The following is a 26,019-nucleotide window of genomic DNA, read 5'->3' as shown; positions in this document are numbered from 1 at the left end:
GCGGGCAGAGGAGAGCGCGGGGCCGCGGGGGCGGGGCGAGCGCGCCGCCGGCCAGTGCGCCGCCAGGGCGGAGGGCGGGGCGTGGGCGGTGCCCGGCCTTCCCGCTCCCGCGGCGCGCTAACTCCACGGAGCCTCCTTAAAACTCTGCCGTTAAAATGGGGGCGGGTTTTTCAACTCAAAAAGCGCTCAATTTTTTTCTTTTCAAAAAAAGCTGATGAGGTCGGAAAAAAGGGATAAGAAACCGGCACCGTCTCAGCAGAGGCAACCGAAGCAGCAGTTGCTCCAGCGGAAAAAGAAGCAAAGGAGAGAGGGAAGGGAAAGATCCTAAAGGGGGGAAGACGCGCAAGTGCCTGAAGCCGGGAAGGGAGCAGCTCTCCGAGATTTTGGGGAGTCGGACTACAAAAGAAACTGTCAGCCGCAGCTCGGGAGGGACGGGCTCTGCCTGGGTCGGCTCCGGGACCCAGCTGGCTGGCCGCCGCTGCCCTGTCCGCGGCACAGACTAGGGGCACAGGCCGGAGGACCGCGAAGAACTGGCCAAGTGGCACCCAGCGCCCGAGCTGCTGCTGGACGGACGCCAAGAAATCGGCGGGACTGGCTGCGCCCGGGAACTGTGGCGACCGCCTCTACTTCCAAGGACCCTTCCCATCACCGGAGCCCCCCGGAAAATCGGAGAAGAGGGAAAGACCGCTGCAGAGGCGACGACCGCCGCTCAGCGAGCGCTTGCAGTGGAGAGCCTGAGCTAGTTCGGTCGTAGGCGGGAAGTTACTGGCGAGCTGGCCCGGTGCAGCCGCGATGCTACGGCGAGCTGCCACAGCGACCGGAGCCCGGTAGACGCGTCCCTCGTCGCCCTGCTCCTTCCTCAGGCTGCCGGGAGTCCCGGGACCCGGCGGGACCGGCATGACGGGCTTGGCGGGGGCCTGCCGCGCGCCCACCAGCCTCCGGAGACCTGCGCCCTGCCCGGCTCCCACGGCCTCTGAGGCTCGGCGGGGCTGCGGCAGCCCGGCGGGCGGGCTCCGGGGGCTCTTCTGAAGGCGCCGAGCCCGCTGGGGAGTCGTTGAGACCCGAGAGTTGAGGGCCACGGAACTGCTGCTCCGGTCTGCCTTCGGCGATCATCTTTAACCCCCCCAGCACGTCAGCATCCAGCCATCGCGGCGCTCTACTGGCGAGCAGCACTCGGAACTACCCCCTTCGGCGAGACGGATGGAAAGCGAGCCCTGCGGAGGACCTGCCCCTGAAGTTCTGCCTCAAGTCACCATCGTGAACAAGGGTGGGTTAAAGCCTTTTCTTCTCTCCAATACTTTCTCTCCCGCGGTGTTTTCTGAGCTGATCTAGTCCCTTAAGGCTCCGCACATCCTCCTCACAGAACTGTGAAGCTTAGGTACGTGTCAGCTCTGCCTACATCTCACGTCCAGAGTAATTAATCAAGAATGCCTGTGTGTCTGTATGTGTCTCTGTTGAATCGCCAGAATCCTTCTTAGGGGTTAAAGCTAAAAAGCTAGGAGAAGAGCCCCTCTCCAATGGGCTCAGTTTTGCTGAATAATCACGTGTGAATCGAGGGGCGGGCTTTTGGCAGGCCGACCTTACTAGTATTTACTACCAAGCTCTACTCCAGATTAACCATCCCAGTCCTTCTGTCAGCCTCCGATGCCATCATGCAGCCTGATTAGGAGCAAAGGAAAGTGGGAAAGGAGAAGCAACTAATCGTCTTTTCCCGATCGTCAGGACCCTAAAGAATGGCCGAGCCTTGGGGGAACGAGTTGGCGTCCGCAGCTGCCAGGGGGGACCTAGAGCAACTTACTAGTTTGTTGCAAAATAATGTAAACGTCAACGCTCAAAATGGATTTGGGAGAACTGCGCTGCAGGTTGGTATCCACAGAGGTGGGGAAAAACAAGTTAATAAGGTTGCCTGGGTTTCTAAAATGACAGCATTTAAATTTTGAGGGGTACAAATCTTCACCGTTTTAAAACCTACTTGGTTGCCATATTTTATATCTTTAAGTGGACCCAACTCCCCAAAATGACGTACTTTGGAGAAACTCGTCAAACCCAATAACATCCTCGATATCAAGAGAATCGTAGGTTTGGTCATAATTTTTGGAATGTTTTTGTGACAGTGGAGATTTTAAAGTAGTCTTAGCGTCGAAATCTGTTTGTTTTGTGCTGTGTTGTTTCAGATAGCTCTTTAAGCACATTATTATGACTCTTATTTGAAGTAAATACACAGCTAATAGTGGTTTTTACCTATTTTGTTCCTAATAATTGACTTTAAAGTTAATTTCCTTGACTACTAGGAAGGGTGTTTTTCCTTCAGCTGCTTCATGTCTTAACAAACGACCTTTCCTCGTTTGGAATGGGATAGCCTGGGCACCAGGACAGGATGTACATTTCACAGTTAATATGGTACCTAATATTCAGGAGTGAGGAGAAATAAAAAGTTGAATTTTCTAATCAGAGCTGAGCAGTAGTTTTTTTTATTATCCTCGTGGTCATGCGGTGGTATGCTCTGATTTTCAGTAATTAGATTTACAGGCAACAACTGACACATGTCCAGCTGCTGAGGATGGACCTGATAATATTTTTTCCTCCTCCGAATGTTGTCATGTAACTTTGCTGAAAGGCATAGAAACAAAGAGTTGGAAAAGTGATCTCCACTAGTTGCTTTTATTGGTGTTCTGATGGTACTCCTGGGAGCTTTTCCTTACCACGAGCAGCTTTTGAAAATCCACTGGGGTAAAGGCATTAGAGAGCTTTGTTTCTGTTTAAAAAATCAGAAATATAAGTGCCAGGAGATAACCACAGTGGAAGCTCACACGGTCTGTATATTTTAAGTCAGAATACACCTGGCCTTGCAAAATTTTTACTATTGAGGAGGCTTATGCAGAGACACAAACATATTTATCTTGATTCAGGTAGATTAAATAAGGAAAGGGTTTTGTTTTCGTCTTACCACCTAATACTTTTGTGCTGGTTTGGTGATGGTAGCAGTGCCCTACACTCCAGATACTGAAAGGTTTTCTGTTGAAAGTCAAAAGATTAGGTCAGTTTCACGAAGTATGAGCCACTTCATCTGTGTTCAGAATCTTTTGCAAACAGGGCAGTTGGGTAATGAAGATAATTAAATTCTGACAAACATTTAAAAAATAATAAGCATCCACTTTTGTTTATATTAACAAACTTAGATAATACCCACTTATTGTAGCTTAATATCAGGATGTATAATGAAGCAAGCACACACAACTGAGAGTCTTTTTCAGTATACATAATCCTGACTCTGAAATTGTGTCATCAGAAAGAACTTTCTTCAAAATCATTTGTAGTATTACTGTTACTTTCTGCCAAAGATGGCAAATTTTAATCTGTGATTATGTTTCTTACTCAACTGTAGAAGCCTTTTTCTTTTGATATTGTTTTCAATCAGAATAATCAAAGACCATCGTACATTTGCTTTGCAAAGATCTAAGGTGCTTGTTTCTTGTTTTACTCACTTTAACTCTTTAAATGTGACTACGGTTTTAGGGAGATATGAAAAAAATTAAAATTAGACTATTAATTTTTAATAACCAGACAATATATTTCATGGAGGTTCTGGAAAAATAAATTTTGGGTCATTTTTCTACTGCTCTAAATCAAGGGGTGAGAGGGTTTTATTAAAGAAGAAACTTAATATAATGACAAAGTGTGTAACTTGCACTTATAAAGTATTATTCATTCTAAATATATTTTACTAATTTGCAATTCTTTAAAAACATTTTAAAGAGATCAAATCAACTTTGTGCATGTTTTCAAATGTATTACTTTTTTACTCTAATAGATATTGAGTGTCTAGTAAGTAGCTCACTTATTATTATATAACTTGGATTCTTATGAATATACCTAAGTATAACTGAAACTAGTTCAAATGCTGGAATTTTCTGGTAGATTAATGATAATAATATTTTTCACACAAGAATAATATTTTTTACAAGTAAATAATATATATTTTATTCTCAAGTGCTGTTATACATACATTTTTACTTATGAGAGATCTTTAACAGACATCTTTTAAAATATAATACACTTAAACAACAGTAAATAAGTCTTTGTCATATAAATTATTTTGTGCCTTGCTAGCAAGTATTGATACTACATTCTGGCCTTCAAAATATTGTTAGTTTACAAATAGCTCTTCTTAAATGTTATGAGTGCAAACGGAAATTAGACAGGATCACCAGTTGATTATTAAATGACTCAAACCACAGGATAGAGCTGTCTGTTCCAACACACACATTAAATTTCTTATTTTTACTTTTGCTTACTTGAATATCAGAAGGCTAGTTAGAACACTGAGAAATCCTGACTAATACAGTAGGGTGGCTGTTGGATTTTCTTAAGAATGGTGGCCATGCAGGCATTTCCCTCTAATATAAGGCAGATCACCAACTTAGCTTGAAATAAATGGATATAATAAGCAATGTAGAACTCAGTGGCTTAATTAATACCTTAATAACTCAGTGATATTCTGTAATTTGAAATGAATTCTAGCCGTGGAATGTTTCTAGTAGCCAATATTTATAGCCTGTAAAGAAAAAAAAATCATGCTTAAAAATTTCAGGCAATATCTATTTGGAAGGAACTTGTAAAACATATCATTTAAGAACATGTCAACTCTGGGATTTTAAAGGATCATTTCTACACTAAGTGACATTTATCTGGGGGTTTAAAGAAACCCACCATCATTTGTTTTCAGTAGCTACTAGGAAATAAATTTTACTCCCATTTAATCTTCCAGAATTAATAACCCCAGGTATATTTTATGAGCATGAATAAACAAATAGGAGTCTTTACTTAAATACCAAATTACATTTCTTTTATTTTAGGGAATTCAAGAAGAAAAAAAAAGCAAAAAACTACACAGGTCTTCATGAAAGATAAAGAAGCAAGTTAGCCATCAAATTAGATAAAAAACCAAATTAGCCATCAAATTTATTCATGTTGCAGAAATATTGTTTTATTGATCAATTTATCCCACATCTGGGCTTATTTAGAATATTTTTATTGACTAATAAGATCAATTTTTGTACTTTTCTTCTATTTTTACCAACTGGTACTTGCCTGCTACACCCTCCTTCAAACTCTGTGGTATAAGTCTTCTTCAAGTACTGAATCAAAAATAATGGCCAGAATAGGACAGATAGATGTCTTTAAATATTGCTGTAGCTCCAGAGCTGGAGGGATTCTCCCATCTTTAACTTCTTTCCTAGGTTATGAAACTTGGAAATCCGGAGATTGCCAGGAGACTTCTACTCAGAGGTGCTAATCCCAATTTGAAAGACCGAACTGGTTTCGCTGTCATTCATGATGCAGCCAGAGCAGGTTTCCTGGACACTGTACAGGCTCTGTTGGAGTTTCAAGCTGATGTTAACATCGAAGATAATGAAGGGAACCTGCCCTTGCACTTGGCTGCCAAAGAAGGCCACCTCCCTGTGGTGGAGTTCCTTGTGAAGCACACGGCCAGCAATGTGGGGCATCGGAATCACAAGGGGGATACCGCCTTCGATGTGGCCAGGTTCTATGGAAGAAATGAGGTTTTGAGCCTGATGGAGGCAAATGGAGTGGGGGGAGCCGCAAATCTACAGTGAGTGTGAGCCAGAGGGCGAGCGAGCCAGCAGGGAGGCCTTCCCATGCCGCCTTTACCTGGTCAGTCAGGTGCTTGGCCGTCCTGGCTGGTTTACTATCACTTTGTTTTGTTTCTTATTTTTAAGCAGCTAGTTAACTTCTTTGAAACTGCCTAATTGGAAATCTCACTACAAGTTTATGAAATATTTAAACAACTTTTTCACTGTCAAAATTCTGATTTCTAACATGTAATTGCAAATAGCTATGCCTTTCTTCTGGATATTTTATCTATGATTTTTTTTTCTTTGCTTACCCTTTGCCAGTCTCAGTGTCTGACTTGGAGACGTTGTTTTAAAAATTATTTGTCCTGATGCATCTTTTGCCTAATTAAAACACATTTTCAGAAGAGGACCACATTTTCCTGTGATTTTTTTTTTACTCCTCTATAACCTATACACAACTTGCCACTCTGTAAGAAATGTGTTAAAAGTTCATAATACTGTAAGTCTTAACATTAGAAAAGAACACATTGGAAATCCAGTTATACTGAGTTATTCCTTTATTTTCTTTCCCATACTCCTTCCCAAATATTTCATTGGCTATCTCTGCTTTTATTAGTATTTTGGCTTCAAAAAGGAATATGAACAGCATTTTTGAAGATCAGACTTGAAATTAGTTCAGTGTGAATTCCTAGTAATGTCCAGTCTTCCCTTTTTCCTCAAAATTGAGTCAAACAGCTGAAAGGCAGATTTCAGAAGTAGCAATCTGAAAACAAAACATCAGCTCTAAAAAGTCAGTGCTGAAAGCAAATAGCAGCGTGGAAGCTGCCCCTTAGGTGACTTTTTAAAATAAAAAAAAAAAAATGAAACAGTTGCTTAATGTATTCTCAGACTTGTGCCACAGGTCAGCCAAAACAACACTGGCCTTTCCCTATGAGTGTCAAAAATGCAAAACTACAAAATGTTTAAAATTACAAATATCAGTGTTCATGGTGGGAGACTAAAAAGACCTCAGCCAGAAAAAAAAAAAAGGTATATAAAGACCCTAACTACCTAGGGTCTACAGAGTAGGAAATATAAGAACTTTCACTACACATAAAAGCAGCTCCTCCATATGGTACTTGATTTATTTCCACATGTTCTTTTTTTTTTTTTTTTTAAACTAAATGGTCTAAAATCTTTTGGGGAACATTTTAGCTTAAAAAAAATAAATTGTTGAGGGAACTAGATATACCTCGAATTTCCAAAAGGATTTTCTCCACATCTAGTAATTAGACTGTTGTATTAAAGATAGTCCCCGAAGGATTTCAACGCAGTTACCATTTATAAATTTATAAATACGGTATTCATCATTTGCCACACAAACAAAGATGTTTTATGTGAAAAGTCCCCTCCCCTGCTTCATGAGCTCTCTGCCCTCGATTCAAAAGGAACAAAATACTTGAAGGTTTATTGAAGGACATGGCTCTGATGTCTGCCTTAACAAGGACTGCAAGGGCTGAAGGCAATCGCTTTAAATAGTGCATCTTCTAGTGTGATATTAAAGAATCTAGGATAAAAAGCATAAACATTTTTACTGTGGGGTTAAAATTTGCATTCTCTAAACTGAGTGCAATAAGATTTTTACTTCTGCCTCCTTTAACTACATTTCTACATGAATGTATTTTCAATGTCAGGATGACATTCAATTTAGGAAAGTTTTTTGGTTTGTTTTTTTTTTTTTTTTCTTCGAGACAGGGTTTCTCTGTGTAGCTTTGCGCCTTTCCTGGAACTCACTTGGTAGCCCAGGCTGGCCTCGAACTCACAGAGATCCGCTTCACAGAGATCCGCTTCACAGAGATCCGCTTCACAGAGATCCGCTTGGCTCTGCCTCTTGAGTGCTGGTATTAAAGGCATGCGCCACCACCGCCCGGCCCCAATTTAGGAAAGTTTTAAAGGTAGAAGTTGAGACGGTCTAAAAGGAAAATATTTCTATTCAAGAATAGACTCATTATATAAAACATACAGCTTTAGTAAGCTGAATAGTTGCAAAGAGTAGTACTATTACTGAAAGCCATGCTTTAAAACCCTCCTTACAAATTGTAACTGTAAAGTTGGGTAATTCCAATTTACAGTTTAATTGACTCGAAGTACTACATGTCTCAGCATTTACTTTATCCCATAATGTAAAATCACCTTTAGCGATTTCAAATACAAAGGCACGAGATGTCCATAAAACAGAAGAGAAGTACTGTAATTGCTTTGTTCTCGGGTGGTCTGAGCACAACAAAGGGAGAGGATGCCCTATCTCTTCATCAGGCTAAGATTTGCTAGGCATTAAAACATCTCCACATTACCCTGGCTCCTCGCAGGAAGTAACTTTGCTAATCTGAGTATTTTAGAAATGAGTTATGTGGTCCCCTCTAGGAAATATGAAAAGCTATGCAATCTCTCAAAAACCTCGACAGTGCTCAGAACTCTTGAATAAGCAGAGCAGTGAGTGTAATGCTGAGCTTAATGGGGTCTAAATTGCATGGCGCATAGGTCAGGAGAAGTCTGAATTTATTCAGGTGCAGAGTAAGGATGAAACATCTAATTGAATAGAGTGCCTGGAACCCCAGGGGACCTGCTCTATCAAAGATAGAGGTTATAAAGCAGAGATGCGAGCAGAGCTGTCTCCACTGTGCCTAATCCGCACAGGGAAACTCAGGTCCAGCCTTTGCGCAGTAAACTAAATCCAGATTTACACCTGCAAAAAGAGGGAGGGGTTGTGCACTAACAGGGTCTCAGTCCACACTCTAGTACTGGAGTCACTAACCAAGGTACCTATCCTCTCGTTTCTCTGGTGAGTCAACAGGGTTGTTTGGTTTTTTTGTTTTTTGTTTTTTGTTTTAATGAATATCATGCATCAAACAGTGGTGTGATGACCTTTTCCTTGCGCGCGCGCGCGCGCACACACACACACACACACACACACACACACACACACACACCGCTGTGGGAACCTGACAAATACATAAAGTATTGTTTCCTGGAAAAGCAATTTATTTGGCAATATGGTAATTTACTTTATCTTGATCATATTGGATGCTGGAATTTGTGGCAGGGGACTTTCAAGTTTTCAGTTGCTAGGAAGGTGTTTTAGACTTTCACTGGGATCCAAGAAACACTGGAAAAATCACAGTGCCGAAGGGAAAAAGGGTCATACTTGCAAACCTTTCTAGCTCTTCTAAGCTACCTCAGTCAAAAGACTACAGTGGGGAAAGCCTCATCTTCGCGTGTGTGACTGCTGCTTTCACCCTGCTGTTTCCTGCAAATCGACCCACGCAGACATTTAGTGAGAGGCAGAAAACAAAAATTCCGCCTGAGATGGGGGTAAAGCTCTGCCCAGAGCCAACCGCAGCATCTGTGGAGGGGCTGCGAACACATCTTTTGTGTTCCAGACTGAGACTCGGGCTGGGGAAGGAGCTGGAGCAGGGCGCTCCTTCTGTGTGCGCAGAAAAGCCCGAGGGTGGGGGTGGGGGAGCTGCAAAACCGTTAGCTCACTTTTTTTTTTTTCCGTGTACTCGCAAAGGTTTCTTTCCTCTTCTCTTCCTGTCCAAATATTTCAAATCTCCGCGCCTTAAATAACAGCCTCCTTTTATTTAGTTCGTTTCCCCGGCAGGTTCGGCCGCCGGCTGGTCTCTGCCTCTCTATGGACCGGGGGGCTCCTCTCGCCCCTTGGTGCTCCTGCAGCACAGCGGGCTGCGTGGAGCGCTCCCAGGCCGAGCACAGCCCCGGCCCGCCGCGACCTCGCTTGACCCGGCTGTCCGGGCACCCGGGAGCCACCGAGGCCGCCCCCAGCCCGGACAGGGGCCGAGCTGTCTCCCAATCCAACTTCCCTCCCTGAGCTTTGGGAGCATGCCCCGCTTCGGGCTTGGAAGCCCACAGCCCCGCGGCGGCAAAAGGCCAGGGGCGGGAGGAGAGCAGCGACGAGGCCAGTGGCCACAGTCCGCTCCAGCCCCCAGCCGCGGGTAACCTTGAAGGCGCCCTCGAGTGAGTGCGTGCATGCGCGGCGGCCGTGGCGAGCTGGCACACCCGGCTAGACGGGAGGCGGGAGCTGGGAGCAGGGAATGGGGAGCCGGCCCCAGCGCCCTGAGAGTTGTGGGCGACCCCGACAGCCAGCTCCCGGTGCTGGCCCTCCAGCAGCCCTCCGGCAGAATGGTGCTGGCCCCGGGGCTGCGGCCGGAGGGCGGCGCGCGAGCTGGGGCGAGCAGGCCGGTGAGCGCCTAGCTCTCCGCGGAGGTGAGCTGGTGGCCCGAGCTGCAGGCGGGCTGCAGCCACTCGGTGCCCCACGCCGCCAAAACCCGTGCTCCCCTCCTCCGCTGGCGATGACAGCTGAGGACAGCCAGGCTCCCAGCCTGGCAAGAGGCAAATTCTTTGGTTTCTTAGCCTTTTGGACTATTCGCAAAATTGCCCTATAGTTTTGCTTTTCCTCCCTAATTTATTTGACATCCAGAACCGAAAATGCACGTTCATTCAGAAAGACCCCAGCCTGAACAGTGATCTTCTAGGCCCCTGGGGTGTGCAGAAGAACACCTAGGAGTCTCTCTCTCTCTTTTTTTTTCTTCCAATCTTCAGCGATGCCTCAAAGGAATCACCCTTCTCTCTTGGCAAATGAAGGTTCCTGTGAAATATTTTTGTCTGTGTAGAAACGTTGTGTGGACTTTAGGTGTCAGAATGTGGTTTTGGAATTTTCTGTGTTGTCTTTAATTCTCACCAGACATTTAAAAAAAAAAAAAAAACAGCTTGGTAACGGCCGGCGGCAAGTGAGCAAAGGTTATCCCTGCCACCACAGCACCTGCAAAAGCACAAGTGGAATTCACACATTTTGCTTCCCATGTTCTAAAATGGATTCTGAACCGTCCAGAGAAACCAGCACATAGACGGAAGGGGACCTGAGATGAAAGCAGAGTTTGCACATTTTTAAATTACACAGGTACTATATTAAAACTGTCTCTTCTAATCTCTGTGTGTCTGTCTCACTGATCAAGGCCGAATTTTAACTTAGGCCTACTCAATCATTTTATATACAGCCCCTTTCTCTTCCCTCACATCCCACTCCCCAGCCACGACTACAGAAAGAAGAGAGAGAGAGAGAGAGAGAGAGAGAGAGAGAGAGAGAGAGAGAGAGAGAGAGAGAGAGAGAGAGAGAGAGAGAGAGAAAGGAAGGGCAACATCTCTTTGGGAGAGGAAGTGGAGAAACCACCAATCTCTATCCAAATACACTTCGTTTCTTTTGAGTACTAAGAAGAAATCCTACTTCCAACCAGGGCTAGGGAAGAAATAATTTACCAGGAACACAAACATTTAATTATCATAATTAAAGTGATTTTTGTCTCTTAACATGAAAATAATGGACAGTTTCTGATGTTGCTAAATAAAAACTGAGATTTCTTCCTGGAAATATTTGGACCCAGAGGCTTTTGCTTTTAATATTTCATCAGTACAGCAAGCCTCTCAGAAAAGTCTGGAACTTTATCTTAACAACATAGAGAATAGAATCATGTTGAGAGATTTTATTTCTAAGCCTTTGCATTTCAAATTAGTTACATAAATAGTGGAAGTTACATATAAAGGCAAAATGTCCCAACATCTTTTGGTGTCAGATTTTTAACTTAGAAATGCAACCAAATTATCTACCATCATAAAATACTGTCCACTCCCCTGTTTCTACTCAGTGTAGTACACTGGCTGGAAAAAGGTCTGTTCTGAGTTTTAAATGTGTGTTTTGGAAACACAACTTCCTAAAATTAAGAAAGAAACACAAATCCCCCTGTCTCTAGGAATAGTCCTACCATTTGGCAGTTCATGAACCACAGTCACAGTATCTTCTCTTCCACAGTGAGAACTATCAGACTGCACTACTAGGGTCCATTGAGCCCAAATAATTTCTGACCCAATAATGTTTTTACTGAAAAGTATATGTCTTCAGTGATGCAGCCGCACCCTGACGTCCAGTCTATAGATAAGCACTTCAGACCAGCATGCATTTCTTCCTTTGTCAATGTATGGGACAGGCCTGAATAGATATAATCATCTCAAAGCCTAGAATAGTTAATTTGCAGGTCAATAGTAATCTTATAGTGTGGTGATGAGTCACAATGAAATAAAAACACTCATGTATTAGGACAAGTGTTCAAATTATTAATTTGAGCTGTATCTGATGATGGTGAACAACATACTATACTGTCTACTTCAGTGTTTAAATAAGCAATAGTAGGTGTCGCAGTGTGTTTGTTAAACATTTTATGTTGTCTTCCTCGTGAGAAAAAAGTTGGTCATCTCAGGGTCTCTTCATTAATGTTAAGTAAAACATAATTAGGAAAAATATTTTTTAAAAATCATTTTACTCTACTAGCACCATAATTTTGTTTGTCTCTAACTTTAAAACCTTTCCTCCTTTCTTTTTCTTTCTCTCCCTCTCTCTTTCTTTTTTATCTTCACATTTTGGGTAATGAACCAAAATACCATGTAGGTAGAGATGTCCATTTAAAAAAAATTCCTCCTATCTCAGCTGTCTCTTTCCCCATTCTTAAAAATCACTTGAGCTTTAAAAACTATACTTAGTGATGCTAAAAAGTAGTTGTTACTTACTCCTATTAATTCAAACTTACCTTGGGCCTATGAATAAAAAGCCTCAGTCTGTATTTTATTGGAAGTAAACAAGTATGGACACTAAGTTAGCAATCATGTATTTATGCCTTGAATATAAGTTGAAATGCAAAAGATAGTTAATATTTTACATATGCTAAGAATTTGTTAGCATAAAATCAAGACCTAGGAACACTTCGAATGTAACTTTTGGTCTTCAAAGCAATTTAATTCATCCTAATCTGGCATATTAGGAAAATGCTGATTATCTTAACAGATACAAAGTTAAGGTGAGCAGGTTGGTCTCTGCTAGTCAAGATCAGCCTGGTCTGCTTGCTGTCTCAAAAAAAAGTTAGGTTGTCAATAATTATGGAAAAATATGCAAAAAGGACTTCATTATCAAGCTCTGGTTGCTTTTAAAAAGAAATTATCACTGCAAGTAAATTATAGAATTTAATTGTATGCTTAATACTTTGTAGCTACATTTTTTACTTCCTAGTATTCTCTATCAACTTATAGTTGATAATTGAGAAGACAATCAAAACAGTGTTTTTTTTTTTTTTAGTCTGTCCTATTTGAGCATTTTTACAAGTGTGTGTGTTGATGTTGAGATATTTCTTACCAAAATTCTACATTTAGCAGATGGATATTTTGAACAAAAAATACCAATTCACTTCACATTACTTTTAAGATGCTATATTATTATAGTCCATGCAAATATGAGCTTATCATTTTTTTTTCATTACAGGTGAGCTCATTTTCACTACTGACCCCGGAAAGGATGTAAGTTAAAAATCTAAGAACTGAAAATGCTGAACAGGTCCTAGTTCTGCCTGATATTATTTGAAATTCTTGTCTTGGGGCAAGGATGTAAAAAGTCACTTAACAGTTACAGTTGAGAAATTTCAAGTAGGAGAAACAGAATTTTCATAGTGAGGACAAAGAGATTTTCAGTATTTTAGATAGACATGGTCATAGATTAAATATTGATTATGCAAAAGGAGAAATTTGATAAGAAATCCAAAAGCAAGGACAAAGGATGACCAGTAAAATATATTTGTCCAAGAATAAAAGCACAGGGCAAATAACATCATTTTTTTTATTCTATCACTATAATAAATGTAAGCAAATTTAACTTTCTTATATGAACAGTTTTCCAGTTTCCTGTGAAATTTTCTACTGTTTGCATTTGAATAATGCTATAAAGATACACCTAGAAAAGAATCACTATTGTTTATAGTCATACATATAAATTGTATATCTGTTTTTTCTTACATATAAAAAGAATATATTCTGTCCCAAACTAGCAAGATCAGCACCATTCTGAAAGGCTTAGTGGATACAGTTGGCCATCTGGAGTAGACTTAGAGGCCTGTTCTGTGTGAGGCCAGCATAAGGCCACATGGGAGAGATCACTGAACTGGCTAAAGGCTGGCTAATTTGTTTAAAAGTAATCAAAATGGCTCCGAGCTAGTACAGAGTGTCCACAGTTGCTGAAATATACCATGTATCTACCAGAAAAGCAAAGAGCTGAGTACAAAGAGTATAAAAAGGGAAAAGGTATTTTAGTCCAAGTAATACATAACAAATGCCACAGGAAAAATATTAAGGTGAAAATATAGTAGAGAATTTTATGTAACAGTATTAGCTGAATGCCAGTGATTGAAATTTTGTTTAAAAAAGCTTATTTTAACCTGCTTTAAAGATTGAAATTATATGCTTCTTCAAACCAGTGGCTATTATCTATAAAAAATTAACTCATTAATACTCTGATTTTTTTTTTTAGTTCATCAGTTCCTATTAAAAGAGCTTGTAGCATAAATTAAGGCCAGCAAATAAAGTTTCTGGCTACCAACACAAGAGAATTTTAAAGATCAGTGCTCTCTAAGGAAAATAGCACTTCTTTTTTTTTTTTTTTTTTTTTTTTTTTTTTGGTTTTTTCCGAGACAGGGTTTCTCTGTGTAGCTTTGCGCCTTTCCTGGAGCTCACTTGGTAGCCCAGGCTGGCCTCGAACTCACAGAGATCCACCTGGCTCTGCCTCCCGAGTGCTGGGATTAAAGGCGTGCGCCACCAACGCCCGGCTAAATAGCACTTCTTTAGCAGAAAAGATTATATAGAGGATCAATATAGACTTTTTTATCATTTCTATCCCAAAGTATATTTTTATATCATTATTTTTAATTCAAATATATGTAATTTAAACAGGATATAATGCCTTTACATAATGAGGATTTTCTACTTAGCAACAGAATAAACTGAAGAAAAATAAGATCAAAGTGCCAGACATAAAATCCAAGATACAGAATGACAATGACATTAAATCAACTAACAAAAAGTTACCTGACACAAAAATCATCTGTCAATTTGAGGGAAAGGATTTCTCAGGAAAACGATTTAAATCTCCTTCTACTAGATTAAAAGATTACTGGAAAGCAACAAGGATATCCAAAACCAACTGGCCTCTCTTTAGGTCTCTGTGATAGCAATTTTCTGAAGGATTCTCTGAGGTTGTTTTAATGTAATTTGTGTATATTGGCATATAAAAAGTGCTCCATAAAATCTTGAATTATACAGAATTGCATCATCATTTGCAGACTAGTGAATTATATATGTATATATATGCAAATGAGATTTGGATAAATATTTCTTTTTTTAATTTTTTTTTTTTTTTGAGACAAGGTTGCTCTGTGTAACCTCCCTAGCTGTCCTGGAACTCATTCTGTAGTCCAGGTTGACTTCAAACTCACAGAGATCTACCTGCCTTTGCATCCAGAGTTCTGTGATTAAAGGCATGCACCACAACCACATCCCAGCTCTTCTTGAATCTTAATTTATTCACTTATTTCATTTGGTTTACATTTAAATGAGACAAAAGAAACACATAAGTGAGTTATGAATATTTATTTTGCATCTATTTTTCTTGTTTAATATCCATAACTCTTTCAAGGTAAGGGTTGGGCCTTCTTTTTAAAATATCCCATTCTACCAATCAGGAATCTCAGAATTGATGGAAAGTAAGCACTTGTCCATAGAAACAAGCTGGTATCTTAATAATAGCACAAGGATTTAAACTTGTGTCTTTTCTCCTATTTCACTGTGGCCAGATAGAAGATTTTCACCCAAATGGCACAAATCAGTCAAGTGGATAATTATGTATCATGATCCCATCATCATAGTCACCTAATAGGCTTATGCCGTTGAGACTTTAGGCTTTCTGCATTCTGCAAAATGGGAGAAATAATCCCTAGGTTTTCATGTTCTCATAAATAACAGCAAACTGTGTACAAAGATCCTGCCCCTCAGTAAGCCCTCAACAAACCACAGCTATTATTAATAAACCACAAGCAACAGAAAAACACATTCTTTTTTGTTTGTATGCTTTTGTTTTGATTTTGAGTCTTACTTTGTAGGTCAGGCTGGCCTGAATTCGTGACCATCCTCTTGCCTCAGTTCCCAAAGGCTAGGGTTGTAGGTATGAGCTAGCATTGACAACTAGGAAATCCCTTCTTGACCTCAAGGGACTTAAAAATTATTTGGTTAAATAAAGTTTCCATATGGCGAAAACTATAGCTGGAAACTAAGTGAAGTGTAAGCAAGTGCATGGTAATGTGAGGTGTAATTGTGCTGACAACGTGACTGTATAAAGGAAAATATGATTAGAAAGCTGATGATGTTGATTTAAATATCCTATTATTAGATACTTCAAAATAAGTGTCTTGTAATCTCTCAGAATGCCTTTATCTAACAAAGAGATAAAATATGGAAAGTGGCTACATTTTATAATAAATTTATAAAAAATTTTATAATAACGTCATATATAAATAAATACTTTGGAAGACATCTTTCATTGTTTTGAAATAGGAAAATATGATACTGATCAAAGTAGAATAGAATGAGTTTTGTAATCATTACAAAATGCAATCTGTCATAGCAGTCAGTATAGGATGGTCAATGCCAAGTGAATTTTACTTATAATTATATTCATAACGTTACCGAAAAGTCTGTTAATAATGAAGTTTCCTGAGATATCAATCTGGTTATTTTAGTCAGAAAGAAAAGGAAGTCCCACAACTCGAAGTAACACAGACTTGTGTGGTGGTGTGGGCCTGTAATCCCAGCCACAGGAGACTGAGACAGGAAGACAGAGAGCTGGAAGCTCCACAGTGAGACACTTCCTAAAAAAAAATAACATAGGGGCCAGAGAGATGGCTTAGTTGGTAAAGATCTTGACACACAAGCCTGGTGACCTGAATTTGACCCCTATAACCCACACAAAGGTGACGGGAAAGAATGAACTTCACAAGGTTGTCCTCTGACCTCCACACAGGTGCTGTGGCATACACACATGCACCTACATACATATCATACACATGCAGTAATAATAAATGAATAAAATTTCAAATTAAAAATATTTTAAATACATTAATGAAATCTTTAAGACTTAGAATTACTATTTCAGGCAACTTCAGATGCATCGGATCAATATGTATGTGCTTGAGTTTAATAATTGCATTTGTTAAATAGCTATTGTGTATAAAGCATTGCTCTTTAGATTTTATTTGTGTGTGTGTGTGTGTGTGTGTGTGTGTGTGTGTGTGTGTGTGTGTGTGCATATGAATGCATATGCGCTGTGGGGGGGCCTGTGGAGTCCTGGAATTAGAGGCATTTGAGTGCTAGCCTACAGTGGGTGCTGGGGACTGAACCCCCATCCTCTGCAAGAGCAGCAATTCCTCTTAACCACAGAACCATCTCTCCAGCCCCTAAAATAATTGCCCTATATGCTGAATATACAATAGTAAATTAGATTCCATGTCAACCCTAAAGAAATTGACTATTTTGTAAAACTGCCACATACAGAGTACAATAAAATATGAAACACAATTAAGGCAAATAAATGACTTGGAAAATAAGAAGGACCTGAAAGAAACTGAATTCCTTTGCAGAGTTAATCACTCTTCAAGAGTCTTTTTAATTACCTCTAAATTCTTAAAATTAAATTCTTTAAATTACCTCTAATTCAAGACTTTTATTGTCACTAAAATGAAGATTAGCCCTAAAACCATCCCAGGACAAAGCTGATACACTGCTGTATAAAAATACTTTTTTGAATGTAGAGTTGCACTGTTAAGAAAATAGGAGAGGCCAGGCAATAGTGGTGCACGCCTTTAATCCCAGCACTTAAGAGATAGAAGCAGGTGGGTCTTAGTGAGTCCAAGGCCAGCTTGGTCTACATATTGGGTTCCAGGACAGCCAGGACTATGTAATAAGACCCTGACTCAAAAAATGAAAAAAGAAGATGGGGGAGGAAAAAAAAAAGAAAGTAAATATAAGAATTCTACAGAGATTAAAAAGGGAAGACAACCCCAATTCAGCTGCATGGATGAAGCCTTGACATATTTCATGAGTTAGGAAGATCAGTAGAAAATGATGCCAGGAGTGAAGAATGGTTGTATATATCTCCATACAATGGACTGTCTTTAGCAATAAAAGGGAATGAAGAACAGGTAGATGTTACCACATGGATGAGCCCTAAAACATGTGTTTTTAATGAAACAACTGAAAGAAACCAACACAAGAGATCACATATTGTGTGACTCCAATAGATTCAATGTTCATAAGATGCCATCTACAGACAGAAAAAGTAGATTAATGGTTAATAGGTACTATGGGAGGGGGATAGAAGGAATAACTATGAATGGATATAAGTTCCTTTTAGAGGTAATTAAAATGAACTAGATAGTAATGGTTGCTGCACAGCTTCATGAATATGCTAAGACCACTGCATTGTACACTGTATTAAAAGTTTTTTGTTTTAATTGAAATAGAATTACACCACTGTGCCCTCTCACCCCTCCTTCAACCCCCTCCAATGCCCCCACTCTCAAATTGATAGCCTCTTTTTCTTTATTATTGTTGCTATATATATATATATATATGTGTGTGTGTGTGTGTGTGTGTGTGTGTGTATGTATGTATGTATGTATGTGCACAAAACACACACACACATACCAACCTGCTGAGTCATTTGGAATTTATATGGTTTCAAGGTTGACCACTCTTTATTGGACAACCAGTAAAGGGCTTCATCCCTGGGAGATGCTAATTATAGATATAGATAACTCCTTACTCCAGCAGTTACTAGTTGCTTTTAGTTCTTTGTCTAGTAGTGGGACCCCATGAGAAATTTCCCCTTCCACATCGACATAGCCATTGATATTGCCATTGTTCCAGTATTGTATATAGCCATTTTTAGGAAAGTCTATTTCACAGCAGACTTCCTGGCATTCTGGCTCTTACAATCTTTCCATACCTTCTTCTGCAATATTCTTTGAGCCGTGGAGGCAGGAGTTGTGATGTAGATATATCCATGGGGCTGGGGCTACCCGTGATCTGTTGATCTCTACATTACGGCCAATTGTGGTTTTCTGAGATGGTCTCCACTTGCTGTAAAGAAGTGATGAGGGGTGGTAGCTACACTTACCTGTGGGTATAAGGGTAAGATTTAGAATGTTGTAAAGAATTATGCTGGTTTAACAAAATGGAGGTAGAAGATTCTTTTCTAAAGCCCATGACCTCACAAGCTGGCTAGGTTTACCGGTATGAGTGACACTTACTGCATCTTCATGCATATATTGCCATGCTGGTTACTGCTATGGTTCAAAGGCGTTGCAGCTAAATAGGCCTGCTTAATTGTTTCTCTCCCTTCACAGATTGCATAGTTTTTTTTTTTTTTTTTTTCCTGAAACCAAGGAAACTACACTGCAGGAAAGAAGCTTTCAGGTCAGGTCCAAGTAGAATCACTGAATCCTATGTCCTAAGTATGCAGTGTCTTCAGCAATTGGGGCCCATCCTCAACTCCTGAGAGGCAACCATGAACACTGATAATCTGTATTGTTTGGGAGATCCTGGATTCAAATCCCAGCAGTGCCTTTGTACAGCCTAAGAGGATGAATTTCAAGACTTTTGTTTTATGTGGCATTTCTTTAAAAGGAAGAAGAAACAAAAGAAACTAGCAACAGCAAAATCCAGACAGGCTATTTGCTCACACACCATCAAGCCAGCATATCTGAGATACCTACACACTAGTGTTGATTGGCAGCACTGTCACCATAGCTGAGTCACAGGACTCCCCTAGGTGTCAATGGAGTATATACACACAACGCAATTCTTTTTGGCCATAAAGAACGAAGTTACATGATTTGCAGGGGAATGGATCCAACTACAGATAGTTACATCAAGTGAAGTAAATCAGTCCCAGGAAGACAGATATATGTTTTCTCTGTACTGTAGTTCATAGATTTTATATAGCATTTATAAGATCGTGGGTGTAACTACGACATGAAAGTAGAAGCAAGTCTAAGGCAACAAAGAAGACTAACAGGGCAGGGAGGGGTGGACAGGGAAGGTGGGGGACAATGTGAGGGGGCATGCTCGATGTATGACATACACACTTTTACAAAGATGTCCTCTTATAACACAGTACCACATTCAATGAATACACAAAGTAGAAATACATTTTTTTAAATCCAGATACATGTTTACTGCTCTAATAAAGAAGGAATATATCCTTCTTGGGGGTGTTGAGAAGATGCTGTTTCCATATTGATTTTCTTCCTGGCAGCAGGGTTTGTATTTCTTTTGGATAACTCACTAACCCCCATTTCTACCATAATTCTCACCACATGTTAGGCATCCAATAATGTACTATGAATGACTGAAAATGTAGCGAATGGTGGACTAAACGAATCTTGGCTGAAATGTATCGCAGTGGTACAGTAAATGCTTAGTGCATGCATAAGGCCCTGAGCTCACTCCCTAACAGCAAGAAAAATTGCTTGTTTTCCATTAACATACAGTGATTGCATAAAATGTCTCACTGTGACATCACACAACTTTGACTGTACCCCCGTTACCCTCATTCTACGTCTTCCATTGGCGCTCTTTCCATATAGTCTGTCACAATTAGTGTCAGTTATCAACTTGACACACCTAAGAAGAGGAACCTCAGCTGAGGAATTGCCTTCATCAGATTGGTTGTGGGCATGTGGGAGACTGCTAGTTGATGTGAGAAGGACCCACCCATGCCCACTGTGGGTGGTCCTATTCATGGGCATGTAGACCCCCACTGTATGAGAAAGGTAGCTGAGCAAGCCAGAGGAAGAAAACAAGTAAATAGTGTTTCACCATGGTCTCTGCTTTAGCACCTACCTCAGCTTCCCTCAGTGATGGGCTACAGCCTGCAAACCAAATACACCCTTTCCTTTCCAAGTTTGTTTTGGTCAGTGTTTTCTTATAGAAATAAAAAGCAATCTAGAGCAGTCTCCCTTCTGCCTTTGGGTTTGGTTTTACCAATAAAATGATGTTTATTCTTCTGAGTCTGGCTTATTTCATCTAACAGGGTGATCTCCAACTCTGGTTCCATTCGATTTCATTCACATGGTAGGATTTTGTTTTCTGTGGCTGAGTAATAATCCACTGAGTATATATGCTACTTTTTTTATGCACTTGCTTATCCATTGATGTACACCTAGACAGAGTCCATAACTTGGCTACTGCCAATAGTGCCCTAATAAACAAAGGTATGCAGCTACCATTATTGTATGTTGATTTTTTTAAAGATTTATTTATTATATAGGCAGTGTTCTGCCTGTATGTGCCCCTGCAGGCCAGAAGAGGGCACCAGATTTCATTACAGGTGGTTGTGATCCACCATGTGGGTGCTGGGAATTGAACTCAGGACCTTTGGAAGAGCAATCAGTCCTCTTAATCAATGAGCTATCTCTCCAGCCTTTGTACATTGATTTTAATCACCTTAGGGATATAGTTAGATCATATGGTAGTTCCATTTAGTTTTTTGAGGAAAAAAAACTGATGTCTTTACTGACTGTGCTAGCCAACATTCCCACCAGCAGTATATGAATATTCTTTCTTCTTCTTCTTCTTCTTCTTCTTCTTCTTCTTCTTCTTCTTCTTCTTCTTCTTCTTCTTCTTCTTCTTCTTCTCCTCCTCCTCCTCCTCCTCCTCCTCCTCCTCCTCCTCCTCCTCCTCCTCCTTCTCCTTCTCCTTCCTTCTCCTTTTTCTTCTTTTCTTCTTCTCCTTCTCCTTCTCCTCCTCCTCTTCCTCCTCCTTTTTTTTGTTATTGATCATGGTTCTGTACACCTTTAATCCCAGCACTCAGGAGGCAGAGGAAGGCAGATCTCTGTGAATCCCAGGGCAGTATGGTCAACATAGAAAGTTTGAGGCTAGCCAGGGCTACACAGTAAGATTGTGTTTTTTTTTTTAAGTTTGTTTGTTTGTTTTTCCCTTGCATCCTTACACACATTTCTTGACGACAGCCATTCTGACTGGGATGAGACAGAATTCCATTGTATTTTGATTTGCACTTTTCTGATGGCTAAAGACATTAACTATTTTCCCTGTGTTTGTTAGTAACTTGTACTTCTCTTAAGAACTATGTGTTCAGTTCATTTGCTCATTTATCAGCTGGACTCTCTGTTCTTTCTGTGTTTAACTTTCTGAGTTTTTACAATACATTCTGGGTACTAATCTGTCATATGGCTGGCTACAATTCCTCTCCCCGCTTTGTAGGATGCCTCTTTGCTCTAATTATCCTTTGTTCTACAGGAGCTTTTAATTTTATTATTTTGTTGTTTAGTTTTTTTTTAAAGGCAGGGTTTCTCTATATAGCCCAGAATGACCTTCAACTTGTGATACTTCTATTTCAGCCTCCCAAAATGCTGGGATTGCAGGTGTGTGCTACCCCAGCTTTAGGAACTTTTTTCATACATCACAGCTGTCTCCCCCCACCCCCAACTGCTTCCTTCTCCTCCTTCCTCCTCCCCCTCCCTCCTCCTCTTCTTTTGTGTGCTAGGAATCAAACCCAAGGTCTGTGCATGCTAGCAAGTGCTCTGCCATTAAGCTTTAACCTCTGCTTCCATTTATGACATTCCTGATACTGTTTTGGTCGCTGTTGAGAGTCCAGTTATGAAGCCATTGCCTATGGCCTGAAGTGTTTCCCTATGTTTTTCTCTGTCTGAGATTAGAGTCTTACCTCCCAATTGTTGATCTATTTCAAACTGATTTTTATACAGAGATACAGATCTAGTGTCAGTGTTCTACATGTAGACATCCAGTTTTTCCCAACATTGTGTGTTCAAGAAGTTGCCTTTTTCTCCAGCTTTATTTTGTAGCCAACAATGTAATGCTTCATTAAAAATTATTGTGTGAAAGTTTGATGGGAAACAGGGCACTTAAATAATCAAAAATATCACTCCTAAAGTTACTTATTAATTGAAAAGAGAAAACAAATGTATCCCTAAAATGGAGCAATCTGCCAGGCAAGGTGGAGCATGCCTGTAATGCTGGCACTTGGGGTGCTGTTGCGGATGGATCACACATTTGAGATCATTCTGGTCTATATAGTAAATCTGAGGCCTTTATGGCTACATAAAACTTTGCCCTCCCCCCCAAAAAACAAGCAAACAAATGAAAAACAAAACAAAATGGGGCTGGAGAGATGGCTCAGCAATTAAGAGTACTGGCTGCCCTTCCAGAGGACCCAGGTTCAATTCCCAGCACCCAGATAGCACCTTACAACTGTTTGTAACTCCAGTTCTAGGGGATCTGACACCTTTACACCAATGCACATAAGATAAAATTTAAACGTGTGTGTGTGTGTGTGTGTGTGTGTGTAAAAAAAAAAACAACCCAGGAGTGGTAGCACACACCTTTAGTGCCAACATTCAAGAGGAAGAAGATCTCTAAGTTTGAAGCCTGCCTAGACTACAAAGTGAGTTCAAGAATAGCTAGGGCTACACCCTGTCTCAAAAAACCAAACCAAACCAAAGAAAACCATTGAGGTAGCCAGGCATTATGGTGTACACCTTTAAAACCAACTCTTAGGAGGCAGAGGCAGAACTCATCTCTATGAGTTCAAGGCCAACCTAGTCTACATAGAGTGTCAGGCCAGCCAAGCCTACAAGGTGAGACCATTATAAAACAAACAAGCAAACAAACAATAGCCAGATCTTTCAATACCACCTTATAACTAGTCAAACTGAGCATCATCGTGACGAGCTGATTTGTGTATGTGCTTTTGTTTTATTTTTATCTTTTCAGGCAGAGTCTCACTATGTCACCCAGACTGGCCTGGAACTCTTGGGCTCAAGCCATCTTCCTGCCTTAGTTCCTGAGCTGCTGGGACTACTGGCACGTGCTTCTTGATGTGATGCAGTGGGAAGTACACAACATCACTTGTGAAATATTCTTACCAAGAATGTATAATGTAATCTTGAGAAGTCCATCAAATAAACACAGATGGTGAGACATTCTATGAAACAATTGACCAAATTCTTTAGAAGAAAAAAAGTTTTGTCAAAGAAAGAGACCAGAACTGTTACAGATTAAAACAGGATCTAGAAGAGCAGAGGAGGGTGTAGCTCCTGCCAAGCCTGAACAAGGTCTTGAGTTTCATCCCCAGCTACAGAGTGGAAATGCTTGGAGATAAAGATTTAATCACTATAGATATCTAAAGGAAAATATAGACTTGGGCAATAATAAGTTCTAATGAAAAAGACAACTTTTTTTTTCTTCTTTTTTGTTTTTGTTTTTTTGAGACAGGGTTTCTCTGTGTAGCCCTGGCTATCCTGGAACTCACTTGTAGATCAGGTCGGCCTCGAATTCAGAGATCCACCTGTCTCTGCCTCCCAAGTGGCTGGTATTAATGGCATGTGTCACCACCACCCAGCTCTTAAGTTGACTTTTGAAAGAAACAAATAATCAAAGCTAAATCAAGAGGAAGTTTAAAAAAAAAATCCAAGCAACTGAATAGCTATTAAACACATTGAATTAGTAGTTTAAAATACTCCAGCAAAGAAAACTAGCGGCACATGACTTCATTAGTGGTATGGTACTGTCGTAAGCTTTAGTTGTCAACTTGACACACTTGAGAAGACAGAACCACAACTGAAGAATTGCTCCACTGGGTTGGCCTCTGGGCACCTCTGGGTGTGGGGTTCTTAACTGGCGGTTGATATAGGAGGGGCTAGCCTGCTGTGGACAGTGTCAGGCTTGGTCAGGTAGGCCTGGGCTATGTAAGGGAAGCAGACAGGCAAGCCAGTAAGCAGCTTTCCTCTGTGGTTCCTGCTTCCAATGCCTGCCTTGGCTTCCCTCAGTGATGGACTGTAACCCGCAACATGAAATGAACTCTCTCCTCCCAAAGTTGCTTAGGGTTATGGTGTTTATCACAGCTACAGAAAGCTAACTAGAATACACGATTTGGTTGTGGTGTCCCCTACAGTATTTAATTTGGTCCCAGGTGGTGGTACTATTTGGGGGAAGTTGTAGAACCTCTAGGAGGCGGGGCCTGGCTGGAGGAAGTAGGTCACTGGGGGAGGGCCTTATAGCCTGGCCCACCTCCTGTCCTATCTCTGCTTCATAGTCATTGGGATGTGGATAAGGTGTTCCACTGCACACTCCTCCTGCCAGGAAAGCACCCCGCCACCATGTCTTCTCTGCTGTGGTGGGCTCTATTCCCCTAAACAGTGACCAAAATAAATCTTTGCTCTTCTAAGTTGCTGTAGCCAGCCAGGTACTTTAGCAGAACAAGGAGAAAAGTAACAAATAGAACTATTTAGCTTTAAAGAAACAATACTTACGAAAGTATTTGCTTGAAACAAAGTATTAGTAAATAGAATTTCAGCAATATGAAGCCTGTTATAGTGGTCAATTCCTGTGACCACTTGAGAGCCTGAGGCAAAGCCAGCCATAATGGCGAATGCCTTTAATTCCAGCAGCAGAGGCAGGTGGATCTCTGTGAGTTTGAGGCCAGCCTAGTCTACATAGTGAGTTCCAGGACAGCCAGGGCTATGTAGTCTCAGGGAGAGAGAGACAGAGAGACAGAGACAGAGAGAGACAGACAGACAGACAGACAGACAGACAGACAAAGAGAGACAGAAAGACAGAGAGACTGAGGCAGAACTGTGAATTGAAGACCAGCCTGGCTACATCCTGAGACTCTGTTTTGAAAAGCATGTGTATCAACAATATACTTGCTCATAGTTTGAGCAAGTGAAATTTACACAAAAGTCCAGGGTTGACTTAACATTCACTAGTCACTCGTTTTAATTCACTACATTAACAAAATATATGAGTACAGCCATATGATTATCTTAATAGTTAGAGGGAAAATCTTTCCAAACCATGATACCCATTCATATTGTTTTTAATCTACTAAAAGTAAGAAGAGATTGACTCTCTTTCACCGTAAAAGATCACTTAGGTAACTCTCAGAGCAAAGCTGCATTTCATTTTCAGCCGACTGCTTTCCCTCAGATGGCTGCACACTCACCATCTCTGTTCAATTTGTTGCGCCCTCCATCCTAGCCAGCTGGCTCCAGGACAACACTGTAAACATGCACATAACCTTTGACCCAGCAACTCTACTACTAGAAATGAACCCCAAGGAATTGTAGGTTCTTCTTAAACTCATTTTTACAGCTCTTTATTTGATGTCTCCTATTGTGCGTCTAACAGGCATCCAAAATTGATAATGTCCCAAGCTAAATTCTCAATTTTATCCCATAAAACATCTGCTGCATTTCCTGCATTTCCAATCTCACTTAATTAACCTACCATCACCCACATTGCTCAGGATTATCAACCTTTTTACTAGTCGAGTGCACACACACACACACACACACACACACACACACACACACACACACTCTCTATTATGTCATCTAATAGCATGAGAATAGACTGTATTTTATGTATATGTATATTACACATATATGTATTAAGAATCAGATAACTT

At 40.6% G+C, this 26,019-nt stretch overlaps 1 protein-coding gene and 1 long non-coding RNA gene across 2 annotated transcripts; both read left to right on the top strand.

Annotated features, from left to right (window-relative positions):
• The first annotated feature begins 1,127 nt into the window (after positions 1-1,127).
• Cdkn2c (cyclin dependent kinase inhibitor 2C) lies at positions 1,128-6,006 on the top strand. Its single transcript, XM_006977764.4, has 3 exons — positions 1,128-1,267; positions 1,723-1,862; positions 5,241-6,006. The coding sequence occupies exons 2-3, from the start codon at positions 1,734-1,736 to the stop codon at positions 5,616-5,618; spliced, it is 507 nt and encodes a 168-aa protein (XP_006977826.1). The 5' UTR covers positions 1,128-1,267; positions 1,723-1,733; the 3' UTR covers positions 5,619-6,006.
• A 3,125-nt stretch (positions 6,007-9,131) lies between these two features.
• On the top strand, positions 9,132-25,787 carry LOC121827332 (uncharacterized). Its single transcript, XR_006069566.2, has 3 exons — positions 9,132-10,551; positions 12,955-12,989; positions 23,325-25,787. It is a non-coding gene; the product is annotated as an uncharacterized LOC121827332 (long non-coding RNA).
• The last annotated feature ends 232 nt before the right edge of the window (positions 25,788-26,019 follow it).

The sequence above is a fragment of the Peromyscus maniculatus genome, chromosome 2 (genome assembly GCF_049852395.1).
Source record: "Peromyscus maniculatus bairdii isolate BWxNUB_F1_BW_parent chromosome 2, HU_Pman_BW_mat_3.1, whole genome shotgun sequence".
Taxonomy (NCBI): domain Eukaryota; kingdom Metazoa; phylum Chordata; class Mammalia; order Rodentia; family Cricetidae; genus Peromyscus; species Peromyscus maniculatus.
Note: the sequence above shows the minus strand (reverse complement) of the source record. Positions and strands in the feature narration are given on the sequence as shown.

What these genes read in the sequence shown, in the direction of transcription:
- Cdkn2c (XM_006977764.4), top strand. Translation starts at nt 1,734, where the DNA reads ATGGCCGAGCCTTGGGGGAACGAGTTGGCGTCCGCAGCTGCCAGGGGG. An exon ending in TTGGGAGAACTGCGCTGCAG is followed by an intron (nt 1,863 to 5,240) that starts GTTGGTATCCAC and finishes CTTCTTTCCTAG; the next exon opens with GTTATGAAACTTGGAAATCC.